Genomic DNA, 14,527 nt, shown 5'->3' with positions numbered 1-14,527 from the left:
GTGTTGCTATGCATAAAAGTAATCTATATTTTGAGTTTTATACTAATGCTTAAAAATTAAATAATATTTTTTTCGTTACTTTACTTTGCATTATAATAATATCTCTATCGGAAGTTTAGGTAACTTTATATTCTTTGCAAATATTTTATATTTCATATTATATACAAATTAATAAACAAATACCTGTTTTAAAATAGCTTGATATTGTGACAAAACTAAAATATATTTTTTTTAATTACTTATATTAATTTATTTATTCTCCATTCGTTTAGAGCACCTCTCTAATATACAACAATAGGTCATAAATCACCCGTTGAACAAATGGGACGTTTGAGTCATCAAATTACGCGCGCTAGTTACATATTATCTGCTTCACTTTATATGTATAATGTCATTGTTGTTATTATTGATTTTGGTTATATTATTGGAATCGTAATAGTTAAAATGACTTCTAGGAAACTAGTACATATTATCATACACATATTCTTAAATAAAAAATAGCCAAACAAGCACAAATTAAATTGATTATTTAATTATTTTGAGTAATGAGATAATATGAATTAAAAAAAATACTTCGCGTTTGCGTTGTAATTCTCAACATCTTTTCATCATTATTTTAATAATGTTAAAAGTATTATTTTAAGTTTACAGAACACCTAATACGAATGGAGTGCAATATTTTGCTTTTCAAAAAAAAATACAACAATTCGCCATAGATAATAACTTCTAATGGAAGAAGATTCATTACCAATACTGTCGCGTTCGAAATTGACAGTTAAAATTTCAAATTAAAATCATTTATCACTGTTGGCAATACCGAATACGATCAACAAAAGAAAAGGGTGTAAATCGAAACTGAAGCCATTACCTAAAAAATAAAGCCAGTACTGATACATAAATACTTTTATATATTAAAAATGATGTCATCCATACGGTATCTAATGAAAAGTCCTTTCCATGGAAAAATTAAAGAGATCCCGGGTGTGTATGTTGATAACTTCGAAAAAGCTGAACGTCGAAACGCTAGAGCTTACTTCCTGAGCCATTATAACTCAGACCACATACAAAGGCTACATTCAGCTCAGCTATTAGACGTTTTGTTGAAGAAGAACATCACAATATATACGACCGAGCTGACAGCAGCTATTATAAATGACGACAAACATGATGAGAGAATTATGAAATGCGTTCGAGCTCTAAAAATGGGTATGTTATTGTTATCATTCAAAACTTAATCATTAAACATATCTTTGCTCGAAACATTGTACATTATCATAACGCCGATGATAAACGCGTTTTTTGTTGAAGATTCTTACTCGTAGACCAGAGTGCGAAAGTTGGAAGTGTATACTTCCATTCCTTTGGAAGCACGTAAAGCCGTTGGTCCTGTGCTTGAACTCTTTTCCGTTTTGTTGTATTTGCCATCGAATCGGAATATGAGATTTAGGGAATAGAGAGTGCATATATGAGACAACTCTGTGCCGAGCTACCTCTGTGCCAATACAAGCTTTACGAGCCATGGAATTGTACACACTTCTAACTTCTAGACTCAGTTGCTACTGAGAAATTTTCGACAATAAAAATCAATAACTTCTTGGTAGCCCGAATTGGGCCCAGGGCTTTTTAACCCAGGACCTCAATATCTGCGGTCTTATATAAGCCACTAGACCAACAAGACGTGTAATACGAAGTTTCACAGTAAATTATAACAAACAAAGTTTTTTATAAGCTAACAAGTGCTTTTGAATTGTTACAATTGTTGTTTTATTTCAAAATTTTAGGCTCGACACAAATATCATTGCCTGGTTTGCCTGAACGAGACATACCGGAATTGTGTCTCACTGTCACATTGATACCAGCCAGTCACAGCGCTGCATCAACAATGTTTTTATTCTCAACAACGACACATAACATTCTGTTTATCGGAGAATACCATATCAATCCTAAAGACTTGCCAAGCTTCAAGCATCTGCATGTTGACGATAAACCCATAAAATTGGATGCGATGTACGTTGACACAACCATGCAGCATTTGGATTGCGAAAACTTCACGAAGCGATCTAACGGTGTACAAAGAATGATATTTGAAATTAGATGTTGGTTGAACTGGAATGAGAATAATGCAATTGCAATACACACATCTGATAAATATGATTATGAATTTGTCTTTAATGAGATATACAAACAATTAAACATGAAAGTATTCGTGCATTCGGAAAGATGGAGTTTTTACAGGTAATTTTTGATTATTAAATAAATTATTCAAATTTTGTTACTTTAAGCAAATTTTTAGAATTTTGCATAGATATATGGGAATTGATATATAGTCAAGTCTTGACTATAGACTGTTCTAATTAAAGTAGGAGTGAAAACTTAACCACTTTGACATTGGATGTACGTAGTGGTTAAATCCACTCTTTAGACCACTCCATCTCCAGACTCCATGTCTTTAGACCTTCGATAAGAATAGAGTATAAAATTGGTAGTGGTGGAGTATAAAAGTTATGGTGTGGTAGACAGCGGCAAAACTGATGGTAACTGGTCACCACTGCCTGTAGACATTTTGTATAATGTAATGCAAATCTGAATCTGTGTCACCATGTGTCTTGGGAACTAAGATGTTGTGTCCCTTGTAGCTCTGCTATACTCTGACTCACTCACTCATTAAACCGAAATGCAATGAACTGATGAGTGGATGGTCACAACTTGTGGCTTGCACAAAACCCTACCACCGAGTAAAAAGTTTTAGATATATAGTACAAGTTTTTCTTCATATTCAATATATAAGTTATGTTATCTTAAAGAGATGTGTTTGTTTTTCAGTTCAATACAGGAATTAGTGCCCGGGGTGACAAATAACGAAGAATCTACTAGAATACATTTATGTAGAAACAGAAGCGAGGATAGTTCACACACCTCATGCGTACAGAAATGTCATAATAATTACTTACTTGTAGATGTATTCCCTATGCCATGGCAGAATTACAAAGATGGAAAATGCTCAGTTTCGCGCGTGACCCAGGAGCAGCGGCTGGACGTGTGTTTCGCTACTCATTGTACTTTAAGAGAGATAGATTATTTTGTTGATTATTTTGCACCGAATAGAATAATTGGTTATCCTCATGAATATGCAGGAAAGCTTGAAAGAAATGAGCTCTGTTATTATAGTAGAATTGGCAAAAAAAGAGTTAAGATACCTAAAAGAGTCGATGATGATTTGAAGAAATTGATGTTTGGATAAATAAAAATGATGCTGTTTTGTAATTAAGAACAAGGTGACATATTTGTTATATAGATGAACAAGTTCTTCAACATATGCAGCATCGTAAAGTCTATTCCAACTGAAGGAGTAAAGACAAATAAATTTTGATATGACAACATTGGTCGAGATTTTTTAAAGTCGTATATTATACCATGATTTTTTTTGTTTATATTTTAAAGTACATAATGCATATTTGAATTATACATATAAGATATTTAAATTGTAAGGTAGCAGCAGTAAACGAAAATAGAAAAAAAGATTGTTTTGCTAACTCGCAAATAGCCACACTAACTGAAAAAGACAGTAAGTAAAACAATTATTTCGAAATCACAGACAGTCACTCCAATGATATTTATTTGTTTATGTAAAGATGCGTTATAAATAGTATTATATTATAAATATATTAATCGAGAATTGTATGTAGTGTGTTATATAACAGACCTATTAGCATATTGCATGGAATATGTAAATATAAGGTTTTTTTTTTCTTTACTCCTTCCGCCCTCGGGATATAGTACAATTGTATATCTAATGTGTATTCTACTATGTTATATGAAATAATATGATGAGAGTGTTTTTGTGTGTGATATATATATCACGTATTTGTATCTCAACGGACGTGTTGTCCGTGCCTGTGGAGTATCATATCTTTAATTTATATTAACGTAACTGCCATTACTAGCAGTATCACAATCTACGATTTAGGATTAAAATAATATAAATATATGGTATTCAAGTGTGATCATTAAAATGTAAAAGGTATAAAAATCTTATGTACTAACTTTGATAAATAATATTAAAGTAATTTGTTATCAAAAATTTGGTATTTATTTTAATATCTCTGGCAACATCTATAGGATTTTGTTAGTATTGGATAAATGGAAGATATATATTTATATATTTTGTATAAAACTGACTGCCTCGTTGGTCTAGTGGCTAGATATAAGGCCGGAGATCCTAGTTACAAACCCCCAGGTCCAATAAAAACTTAATGTTTTTCTGTCGAAGATTCTCAGCAGTGACCTGGAGTCCCGACCGAGAAGAAGAAAGAGGCGATATGCGCTCCTTCTCCGCCCGCCGCGACTAGGGAGGTACTTAGAACCCTGGTAATCTGCCTAGAGAAGAAAGGCCTGCATGGGCGGGCCGAGGCCTATTTGCCCGTCCGATAACCCTTAACATAAAAAAGTTATAAATCTTATTTTACTCGTAAATAAAGGCAAATTAGGTATACATACATCGTTGAAAAATATAATTAATTAAAAAGTAAAATTAGTAAAATTAAAAAAATTATCAATCGTATTATTACATAATTACAATTACATAATTAAATGATCCGTTCAAATTATAATTTGTGATAATTTTTTTGCTATAGTTCGTTTTTATCTTTGGTAGGACAATGAGACTCGCTCGACGCGTGCTGCGTTTAGACTGTTGTTTTATTTTAGTAAAAGTTAGTTTGGTACGACACTTTTTTCAAAGGTTTTTTTAATAAAGATGCAAATATTATAAATATATAAATGTCGAATATTCATTATTTTGGTTTCGGTATAGATTTTAATGGTTGGAGTAAAATATGGGTAATTGAAGAGCATTTTGATAATTTTGATTTTGTTTTATGCAGCTTGGACGTCAGCTAATTTTGTTTTGACAGCACTGCCCCATACTTAAATTAAGTACGAAATATTTGGTTTAACCAGGACGTTATAGATAATAATGTGTCGTAACCGACGCGAGATACAGCGCATCATATTTAGGAAAGAGCCAAGTAGTAATGAAAGCTTACTTATAATGCATTCAGTATGAAAGCATTATAAGTAAGCTTATATTTTATAGCAGGTATATTGTTGTCTATTCGCAGGCCTACGTATTTTTCTGTATTTTTTGTTCCAATGGTATATTGTCAATTTTAAAAAAATTAAAAAAAAAAAAACCGAATCCTATTTTATCTATGTATTAATATACGTCAAAGAGAGCAAAGGTCCTTCCTTCCTATGTGTATCCTTGTGGTACACCACATGTAATAGGTAAAGCATCACTTGGGAATTTTTCTATTCGGACTACTTGTGTTCTGTTTGTTAAATAAGATTCAAATATTTTTAAGGCATTACCAGTGATCCCTATACTTTCTAGTTTTTTTTTTAAGGTTAATTTTGACTGGCAGTATCAAAAGCTTTCTTCAAGTCAATAAAGATTCCTAACGCTATGTTTTTATTATCTTTATTTTTATTTTGTTTGATTTTTGTGATAAGATCAATGGTTGCTAACAAGTAAAACAGAAATTGGCCGATAATTTCCTGGATCACATTTTTGTCCCGATTTGTAAATAGGTAGTTGGAGTTTTTGACCTTTGCAATTTTCATTGTGTCAGTAAATACTCCGTTCATAAATAATGTATTGAAACATTCAGTCAAATCTTAGTGCTTGTCCCATCTGCCCCGACACTACAATAATTTCGTTATTAGTCGTTAAATCAAAAATAGATAATTTAGAATTAGTTTCATGGATGTTTGTTAAGGCATTGCTAATATTTTCATGGAATATTTTTGGTATTTTTTGTGCTAAGAGGGGCCCTATTGTGGAGAAGTAATCATTAAATGCATTACATATTTCGTGAGGCTCAGTAATTAATGTTGAGTTTAATAAGATTTTTGGAGGAGCACAACTTTTTGTAATTTTGTGATTTACTAGTGTTTACTAACTTCCACATCCTTTCTAGTTTTTTCGAACATCTGTTAAATTCTTTGCAATAGTAAGATTCTTTTGTGTCTGCAATTAGTCTAGCTACATGATCTTTCATTTAAACAAATTCTTCCTTCAACGTGTTATTATTTGTTTTTTTTTGGATTTGTGAAAATAGGATATTTTTGTTACTAATTTCATTGATTACATTTTTGTTAATCCAATCTTTTTTGGGTGGGTTCAGAACTTTAACCTTCGTTATTTTTTTTTGTTCTGTGATAAACTTTATTTTCGCTTCCAAACGTCTATAATCACTTCCCAATTCCTCGTGTCCTACTTTATTTGATTGTAGTATAAAGTATATTATAGTCTATGGCATTATATTGAGAAAGAATGTTTTGAGTTGGTTTATTTTTTTTAATTTCTAGGTGAATCTGCTATGATCGGACATAGAAAAATCCAGTATAGCCATATGAAATTTATCATTAATTAAATTGGTACTAACTTGATCAATAATTGATTTTTTTTGGTATCGGATACTCTGGTAGCGTATTTTTTGTTTGTACTGTGTAGTCATCTTTTCTTTAGTTAACTTTTTTTCTGTCGCAGTTGCGACAGAAATAAACATCGATAAAGTCTGAAGTTAGTGTTACCGTACCGTTGTAGACAGCTCCTACTTCAACTGCATATCTTTCCAGCCGTACCCATAGATAGTTATTACCTCCTAAGTATGTAGATTCAGATAAACTGTGTTTCAAATTATTATGTATATATATATATATATATATATATATATATATATATATATATATATATAGAGACTCGACCTCCATCCAAATCGTTCCTATAATTATAGTAACGTGAATAATAAGTTAATTGTAATTCAAGCACTTGTTTTTCGGATTTGATCCAAGTTTCTGTTATTAAAATGACGTGAGTAGTATGTGGTATTGATTGTAAAATACATTTGAGTTATCAAATCTTCCTTTCTTACGTATGCTCCTTGCATTGAGAATGTAAGGTGTGGCTTGTTGATTTTTAGGTCTTGGTAATCGTTGGTGACTTGATAGGTAATGCTACTTACAGCGATTTCTGGATTTGTATTTACTGCTTGGAGTTTTTTGGAGTAATTTTTACTATGATAGGTGTCTCGTTGATATATTTTATTGTAAGATCGGTCTCACCATTATTTTCGTGACGTGACGCGACAACTCATCTTTCAAGCTTTTAAGGTATTTTTGTTGAGAAGGTGTCTGATCCGAATTTTATGTTTAGTTTTTTTTCATGTTTGGAGCCATCTTGGCTTATCATAAAAATGCATCTTAGTCGAAACTGAAGAGCAAGTGGTTTGCTAAGTATGCCAGATTTGACTTTGAAAAACTAACAAACATTGCAAGTTAAATAAAAGCTTATCAAAATGTTGAACTTTTGTATGTAACAGTCCAGTTTTATAATCAAGAAACGATTCGTTTTCGTTATATAATAGAATTGTCATCATTGGCTTGCAAATTACGGATTAAAAGGCTTTCAAAACCCGGGACCGACTCATAAAACACAAATGAGTTTTTCTGTAAATAAATAATCAGTTGCTGCCACAAGTTTGAAAAGCGCTTAAAGTCAGGCATCGATTTAGTGACGCGAGGCCTCTAGGCACTTTTCCATTTGAAGTGCACCATTCGGAAGGTGTTATAGTAAAATTAATAATAATAATAACTTCTTCAAGACGATTTCGGCCACGGCGGCCAGTCTCCAGAGAGATTAGCCAACTGCGCAGGAGATATTATAGTGCACAAACACAGGTGCATTCTCTATTCCCTAACTCCCTAATGTCAGGAGGACATTTTATAAGACGAAGCTGTAATTCATTGCAGCAAGTCGAGTTTTATTATTTATATGATTACCAATCGCTCCTATCTATTCGAAATAATAAGGATACAATCTAGCAATACTCTTTTTTAGGTACTTACTAATATTCCTATTAAAACAGAAGCTCGAGGGGTCAGATCGAACCTGCGACTTTTACATCGCTAGGCGGCCCGTGAAGCTTTGTACTATTGACGCTACAATGTATGCCTTTTTAGTTCTGTCGCTTCCCTATTTCCCGGCAAGTTTGAATTTGTAACTGTTCTATATTCGAATGTGTTTAAATTTTGAATCTCAAAACAGTTGAAAGTATCGGGTTAATGCTATTGTTTAGTCACAGCTTCGATTGGAATCTCTCAGGTTACTTACGAAAATGAATCTTTTTAAGGAAAATGTTCGTGCTATAATTTTCTACAACTTTAGAAGAGGCCTGACACGGCTTCAGTGTTTTGAAGAGTTAACATTTGTGTTCAGTGATGAAGTCCCATGTCTGCGGACTGTCGAACGCTGGTATTTAGAATTCCAGCGTGGACATACTAGTGTTAGTGACAAATCTCGCGAAGGACGCCCAAAATCCGCCTTCACTGAAGATAACATCATTGTCGTGAGACGACTAATTCTCGAAGATCGTCATGTGTCGTATCGAGAGATAGAGGCTCTATTAGGCATCTCAGGGACAACTATTCAGAAGATCTTGCATGAAGCACTTGGTGTGAGAAAGCTAGTTTGCCGTTGGATACCGCATCTGCTTTCCAACGATTACAAGGCGGCCCGCGTCAGATGGTGTAAGAAAACTCTGCAAAGGTTCAACCGAGGAGAGTCAAATCACTTCTACGACATCATCAGTGGTGGCAAATCTTGGAAGCCAAAGCCGACTAAAGTTGTTCGTTCTCGAAGCACTTCAAAGAAGATGGTGGCCACGTTCGTTGGAAAAACCGGCCACGTTGCGACTATTGCACTTGAAGATCGTAGAACGGTTAACGCAGAGTGGTATACCACAGTTTGTTTACTACAAGTCATCGCCGAACTTCGAAAATCTAACTCAAAGCGACGCATCATCCTGCACCACGACAACGCAAGCTCACACAGCGCTCGTCAAACGATTGAGTATTTGAAGCAAGAAAAAGTAGAAATTCTTGACCATCCTCCATACAGTCCTGAACCAAGCCCTAACGATTTCTTTACATTCCTAAATTTAAGAAAAGTCTTCTGATCAAAGGTTCCAGTCCGGTGAAGAAGCAGTCGACGCTTTCAAGTCAGCCATTTTGAACACCACCACTTTAGAGTGGAATAAATGTTATAATAACTGATTTGAGCGAATGGAAAAGTGTATTAAGCTACGTGGTGAATACCTTTAAAAACAATAAAAAGTACTATAAGGTTCTAGTTGTGTTTTTTTCTTCAAATGACAAAACTTAAAAGGCATGCCTCGTATTAACATGAGCTATGATTTTGCTTTAAACAGCCAAGATTAATTTCAGTTTGTCTAAATAAAAACCTTTTTGCAGACCATCGTCTAAATATATAATCCGAATTTAATTCGAGACAGACTTCTTGATAAGAATCCGAAGAAACTCCAATATATATACAAAAATACCAGTACTACACGTTCGCTTCATATGACCGTCGTCTTATAAAATGCAGCCATAGACCGAAGTATTTTTGACATAAAAGACAATAATTGATTTATTTTGTAATTGTATAAAATTTAATTTTAAAACTTTATAACAAATTTTATTGTTTCGTAACACTTTCGCATTTATAATATTAGTAAATGTTCATACTTCCTATCCAATTAAGGACGGGTAGCGACATCTCTCAAACTCCAACTTAACCAAACACAACGTCATACATTTTATCGGCCGCGATTAGTTAAATTTAAATCTTGTACCCGCACCCCTTCTCCTGTTTACTCCTTCTCCTCTGTACATTCGTTTAAGACATTACATGCAATTTTGATTGAGAGCCTAACGCATCTTTTATTTCTCTACACCTTCGAAACTACGTTACGCCTTGAATTGACATAACACTTGAGTTAAAGTAGTGTGGAGGAAATTATAATAATAACAATAATTTATTTATTCAAGTAACAAACCTCATATACAAAAGTACAAAAAATAAAATAAAGACTACTATCTATTATGAATGAGTGGGTTAATGAATTAATGATAAGGTAAGGAACGACATATTTCATTGTTGTAAAACATTGTTTTTTTTGCATTAATTTTAATAAATATATGTTGTGAAATCATTAATTTAACTCGGGCCCAATTAGCTCGAAAGATCAGAGACGAAAGTCTTACTCTTGTCTTATTTTCAAAATAATAACTTGAGTGTTGCTATGCATAAAAGTAATCTATATTTTGAGTTTTATACTAATGCTTAAAAATTAAATAATATTTTTTTCGTTACTTTACTTTGCATTATAATAATATCTCTATCGGAAGTTTAGGTAACTTTATATTCTTTGCAAATATTTTATATTTCATATTATATACAAATTAATAAGCAAATACCTGTTTTAAAATATCTTGATATTGTGACAAAACTAAAATATATTTTTTTTAATTACTTATATTAATTTATTTATTCTCCATTCGTTTAGAGCACCTCTCTAATATACAACAATAGGTCATAAATCACCCGTTGAACAAATGGGACGTTTGAGTCATCAAATTACGCGCGCTAGTTACATATTATCTGCTTCACTTTATATGTATAATGTCATTGTTGTTATTATTGATTTTGGTTATATTATTGGAATCGTAATAGTTAAAATGACTTCTAGGAAACTAGTACATATTATCATACACATATTCTTAAATAAAAAATAGCCAAACAAGCACAAACTAAATTGATTATTTAATTATTTTGAGTAATGAGATAATATGAATTAAAAAAAATACTTCGCGTTTGCGTTGTAATTCTCAACATCTTTTCATCATTATTTTAATAATGTTAAAAGTATTATTTTAAGTTTACAGAACACCTAATACGAATGGAGTGCAATATTTTGCTTTTCAAAAAAAAATACAACAATTCGCCATAGATAATAACTTCTAATGGAAGAAGATTCATTACCAATACTGTCGCGTTCGAAATTGACAGTTAAAATTTCAAATTAAAATCATTTATCACTGTTGGCAATACCGAATACGATCAACAAAAGAAAAGGGTGTAAATCGAAACTGAAGCCATTACCTAAAAAATAAAGCCAGTACTGATACATAAATACTTTTATATATTAAAAATGATGTCATCCATACGGTATCTAATGAAAAGTCCTTTCCATGGAAAAATTAAAGAGATCCCGGGTGTGTATGTTGATAACTTCGAAAAAGCTGAACGTCGAAACGCTAGAGCTTACTTCCTGAGCCATTATAACTCAGACCACATACAAAGGCTACATTCAGCTCAGCTATTAGACGTTTTGTTGAAGAAGAACATCACAATATATACGACCGAGCTGACAGCAGCTATTATAAATGACGACAAACATGATGAGAGAATTATGAAATGCGTTCGAGCTCTAAAAATGGGTATGTTATTGTTATCATTCAAAACTTAATCATTAAACATATCTTTGCTCGAAACATTGTACATTATCATAACGCCGATGATAAACGCGTTTTTTGTTGAAGATTCTTACTCGTAGACCAGAGTGCGAAAGTTGGAAGTGTATACTTCCATTCCTTTGGAAGCACGTAAAGCCGTTGGTCCTGTGCTTGAACTCTTTTCCGTTTTGTTGTATTTGCCATCGAATCGGAATATGAGATTTAGGGAATAGAGAGTGCATATATGAGACAACTCTGTGCCGAGCTACCTCTGTGCCAATACAAGCTTTACGAGCCATGGAATTGTACACACTTCTAACTTCTAGACTCAGTTGCTACTGAGAAATTTTCGACAATAAAAATCAATAACTTCTTGGTAGCCCGAATTGGGCCCAGGGCTTTTTAACCCAGGACCTCAATATCTGCGGTCTTATATAAGCCACTAGACCAACAAGACGTGTAATACGAAGTTACACAGTAAATTATAACAAACAAAGTTTTTTATAAGCTAACAAGTGCTTTTGAATTGTTACAATTGTTGTTTTATTTCAAAATTTTAGGCTCACAACACACAAATATCATTGCCTGGTTTGCCTGAACGAGACATACCGGAATTGTGTCCCACTGTCACATTGATACCAGCCAGTCACAGCGCTGCATCAACAATGTTTTTATTCTCAACAACGACACATAACATTCTGTTTATCGGAGAATACCATATCAATCGTAAAGACTTGCCAAGCTTCAAGCATCTGCATGTTGACGATAAACCCATAAAATTGGATGCGATGTACGTTGACACAACCATGCAGCATTTGGATTGCGAAAACTTCACGAAGCGATCTAACGGTGTACAAAGAATGATATTTGAAATTAGATGTTGGTTGAACTGGAATGAGAATAATGCAATTGCAATACACACATCTGATAAATATGATTATGAATTTGTCTTTAATGAGATATACAAACAATTAAACATGAAAGTATTCGTGCATTCGGAAAGATGGAGTTTTTACAGGTAATTTTTGATTATTAAATAAATTATTCAAATTTTGTTACTTTAAGCAAATTTTTAGAATTTTGCATAGATATATGGGAATTGATATATAGTCAAGTCTTGACTATAGACTGTTCTAATTAAAGTAGGAGTGAAAACTTAACCACTTTGACATTGGATGTACGTAGTGGTTAAATCCACTCTTTAGACCACTCCATCTCCAGACTCCATGTCTTTAGACCTTCGATAAGAATAGAGTATAAAATTGGTAGTGGTGGAGTATAAAAGTTATGGTGTGGTAGACAGCGGCAAAACTGATGGTAACTGGTCACCACTGCCTGTAGACATTTTGTATAATGTAATGCAAATCTGAATCTGTGTCACCATGTGTCTTGGGAACTAAGATGTTGTGTCCCTTGTAGCTCTGCTATACTCTGACTCACTCACTCATTAAACCGAAATGCAATGAACTGATGAGTGGATGGTCACAACTTGTGGCTTGCACAAAACCCTACCACCGAGTAAAAAGTTTTAGATATATAGTACAAGTTTTTCTTCATATTCAATATATAAGTTATGTTATCTTAAAGAGATGTGTTTGTTTTTCAGTTCAATACAGGAATTAGTGCCCGGGGTGACAAATAACGAAGAATCTACTAGAATACATTTATGTAGAAACAGAAGCGAGGATAGTTCACACACCTCATGCGTACAGAAATGTCATAATAATTACTTACTTGTAGATGTATTCCCTATGCCATGGCAGAATTACAAAGATGGAAAATGCTCAGTTTCGCGCGTGACCCAGGAGCAGCGGCTGGACGTGTGTTTCGCTACTCATTGTACTTTAAGAGAGATCGATTATTTTGTTGATTATTTTGCACCGAATAGAATAATTGGTTATCCTCATGAATATGCAGGAAAGCTTGAAAGAAATGAGCTCTGTTATTATAGTAGAATTGGCAAAAAAAGAGTTAAGATACCTAAAAGAGTCGATGATGATTTGAAGAAATTGATGTTTGGATAAATAAAAATGATGCTGTTTTGTAATTAAGAACAAGGTGACATATTTGTTATATAGATGAACAAGTTCTTCAACATATGCAGCATCGTAAAGTCTATTCCAACTGAAGGAGTAAAGACAAATAAATTTTGATATGACAACATTGGTCGAGATTTTTTAAAGTCGTATATTATACCATGATTTTTTTTGTTTATATTTTAAAGTACATAATGCATATTTGAATTATACATATAAGATATTTAAATTGTAAGGTAGCAGCAGTAAACGAAAATAGAAAAAAAGATTGTTTTGCTAACTCGCAAATAGCCACACTAACTGAAAAAGACAGTAAGTAAAACAATTATTTCGAAATCACAGACAGTCACTCCAATGATATTTATTTGTTTATGTAAAGATGCGTTATAAATAGTATTATATTATAAATATATTAATCGAGAATTGTATGTAGTGTGTTATATAACAGACCTATTAGCATATTGCATGGAATATGTAAATATAAGGTTTTTTTTTTCTTTACTCCTTCCGCCCTCGGGATATAGTACAATTGTATATCTAATGTGTATTCTACTATGTTATATGAAATAATATGATGAGAGTGTTTTTGTGTGTGATATATATATCACGTATTTGTATCTCAACGGACGTGTTGTCCGTGCCTGTGGAGTATCATATCTTTAATTTATATTAACGTAACTGCCATTACTAGCAGTATCACAATCTACGATTTAGGATTAAAATAATATAAATATATGGTATTCAAGTGTGATCATTAAAATGTAAAAGGTATAAAAATCTTATGTACTAACTTTGATAAATAATATTAAAGTAATTTGTTATCAAAAATTTGGTATTTATTTTAATATCTCTGGCAACATCTATAGGATTTTGTTAGTATTGGATAAATGGAAGATATATATTTATATATTTTGTATAAAACTGACTGCCTCGTTGGTCTAGTGGCTAGATATAAGGCCGGAGATCCTAGTTACAAACCCCCAGGTCCAATAAAAACTTAATGTTTTTCTGTCGAAGATTCTCAGCAGTGACCTGGAGTCCCGACCGAGAAGAAGAAAGAGGCGATATGCGCTCCTTCTCCGCCCGCCGCGACTAGGGAGGTACTTAGAACCCTGGTAATCTGCCTAGAGAAG

At 32.9% G+C, this 14,527-nt stretch overlaps 1 protein-coding gene across 2 annotated transcripts; it reads left to right on the top strand.

Moving 5' to 3' along the window:
• Window positions 1–806: 806 nt before the first annotated feature.
• Window positions 807–14,213, top strand: LOC126780030 (protein artemis-like). Of its 2 annotated transcripts, none has more exons than XM_050504280.1 (3): window positions 807–1,206; window positions 1,782–2,235; window positions 12,965–14,213. In XM_050504280.1, the coding sequence occupies exons 1-3, from the start codon at window positions 918–920 to the stop codon at window positions 13,380–13,382; spliced, it is 1,161 nt and encodes a 386-aa protein (XP_050360237.1). In that variant the 5' UTR covers window positions 807–917; the 3' UTR covers window positions 13,383–14,213. The 2 variants fall into 2 exon arrangements, with proteins under 2 accessions (XP_050360237.1, XP_050360236.1); XM_050504279.1 differs by lacking the exon at window positions 12,965–14,213 and adding an exon at window positions 2,824–4,069 and having other exon boundaries at window positions 808–1,206.
• The last annotated feature ends 314 nt before the right edge of the window (window positions 14,214–14,527 follow it).

Source organism: Nymphalis io, chromosome 30 (assembly GCF_905147045.1).
Source record: "Nymphalis io chromosome 30, ilAglIoxx1.1, whole genome shotgun sequence".
Lineage (NCBI taxonomy): Eukaryota > Metazoa > Arthropoda > Insecta > Lepidoptera > Nymphalidae > Nymphalis > Nymphalis io.
Note: the sequence above shows the minus strand (reverse complement) of the source record. Positions and strands in the feature narration are given on the sequence as shown.

Bases quoted from the DNA above. Each gene is read 5' to 3' on its own strand.
- LOC126780030 (XM_050504280.1), top strand. From the start codon at position 918: ATGATGTCATCCATACGGTATCTAATGAAAAGTCCTTTCCATGGAAAA. The intron at 1,207-1,781 runs GTATGTTATTGT...TCAAAATTTTAG, and splicing joins CGTTCGAGCTCTAAAAATGG to GCTCGACACAAATATCATTG. The intron at 2,236-12,964 runs GTAATTTTTGAT...TTTGTTTTTCAG, and splicing joins GAAAGATGGAGTTTTTACAG to TTCAATACAGGAATTAGTGC.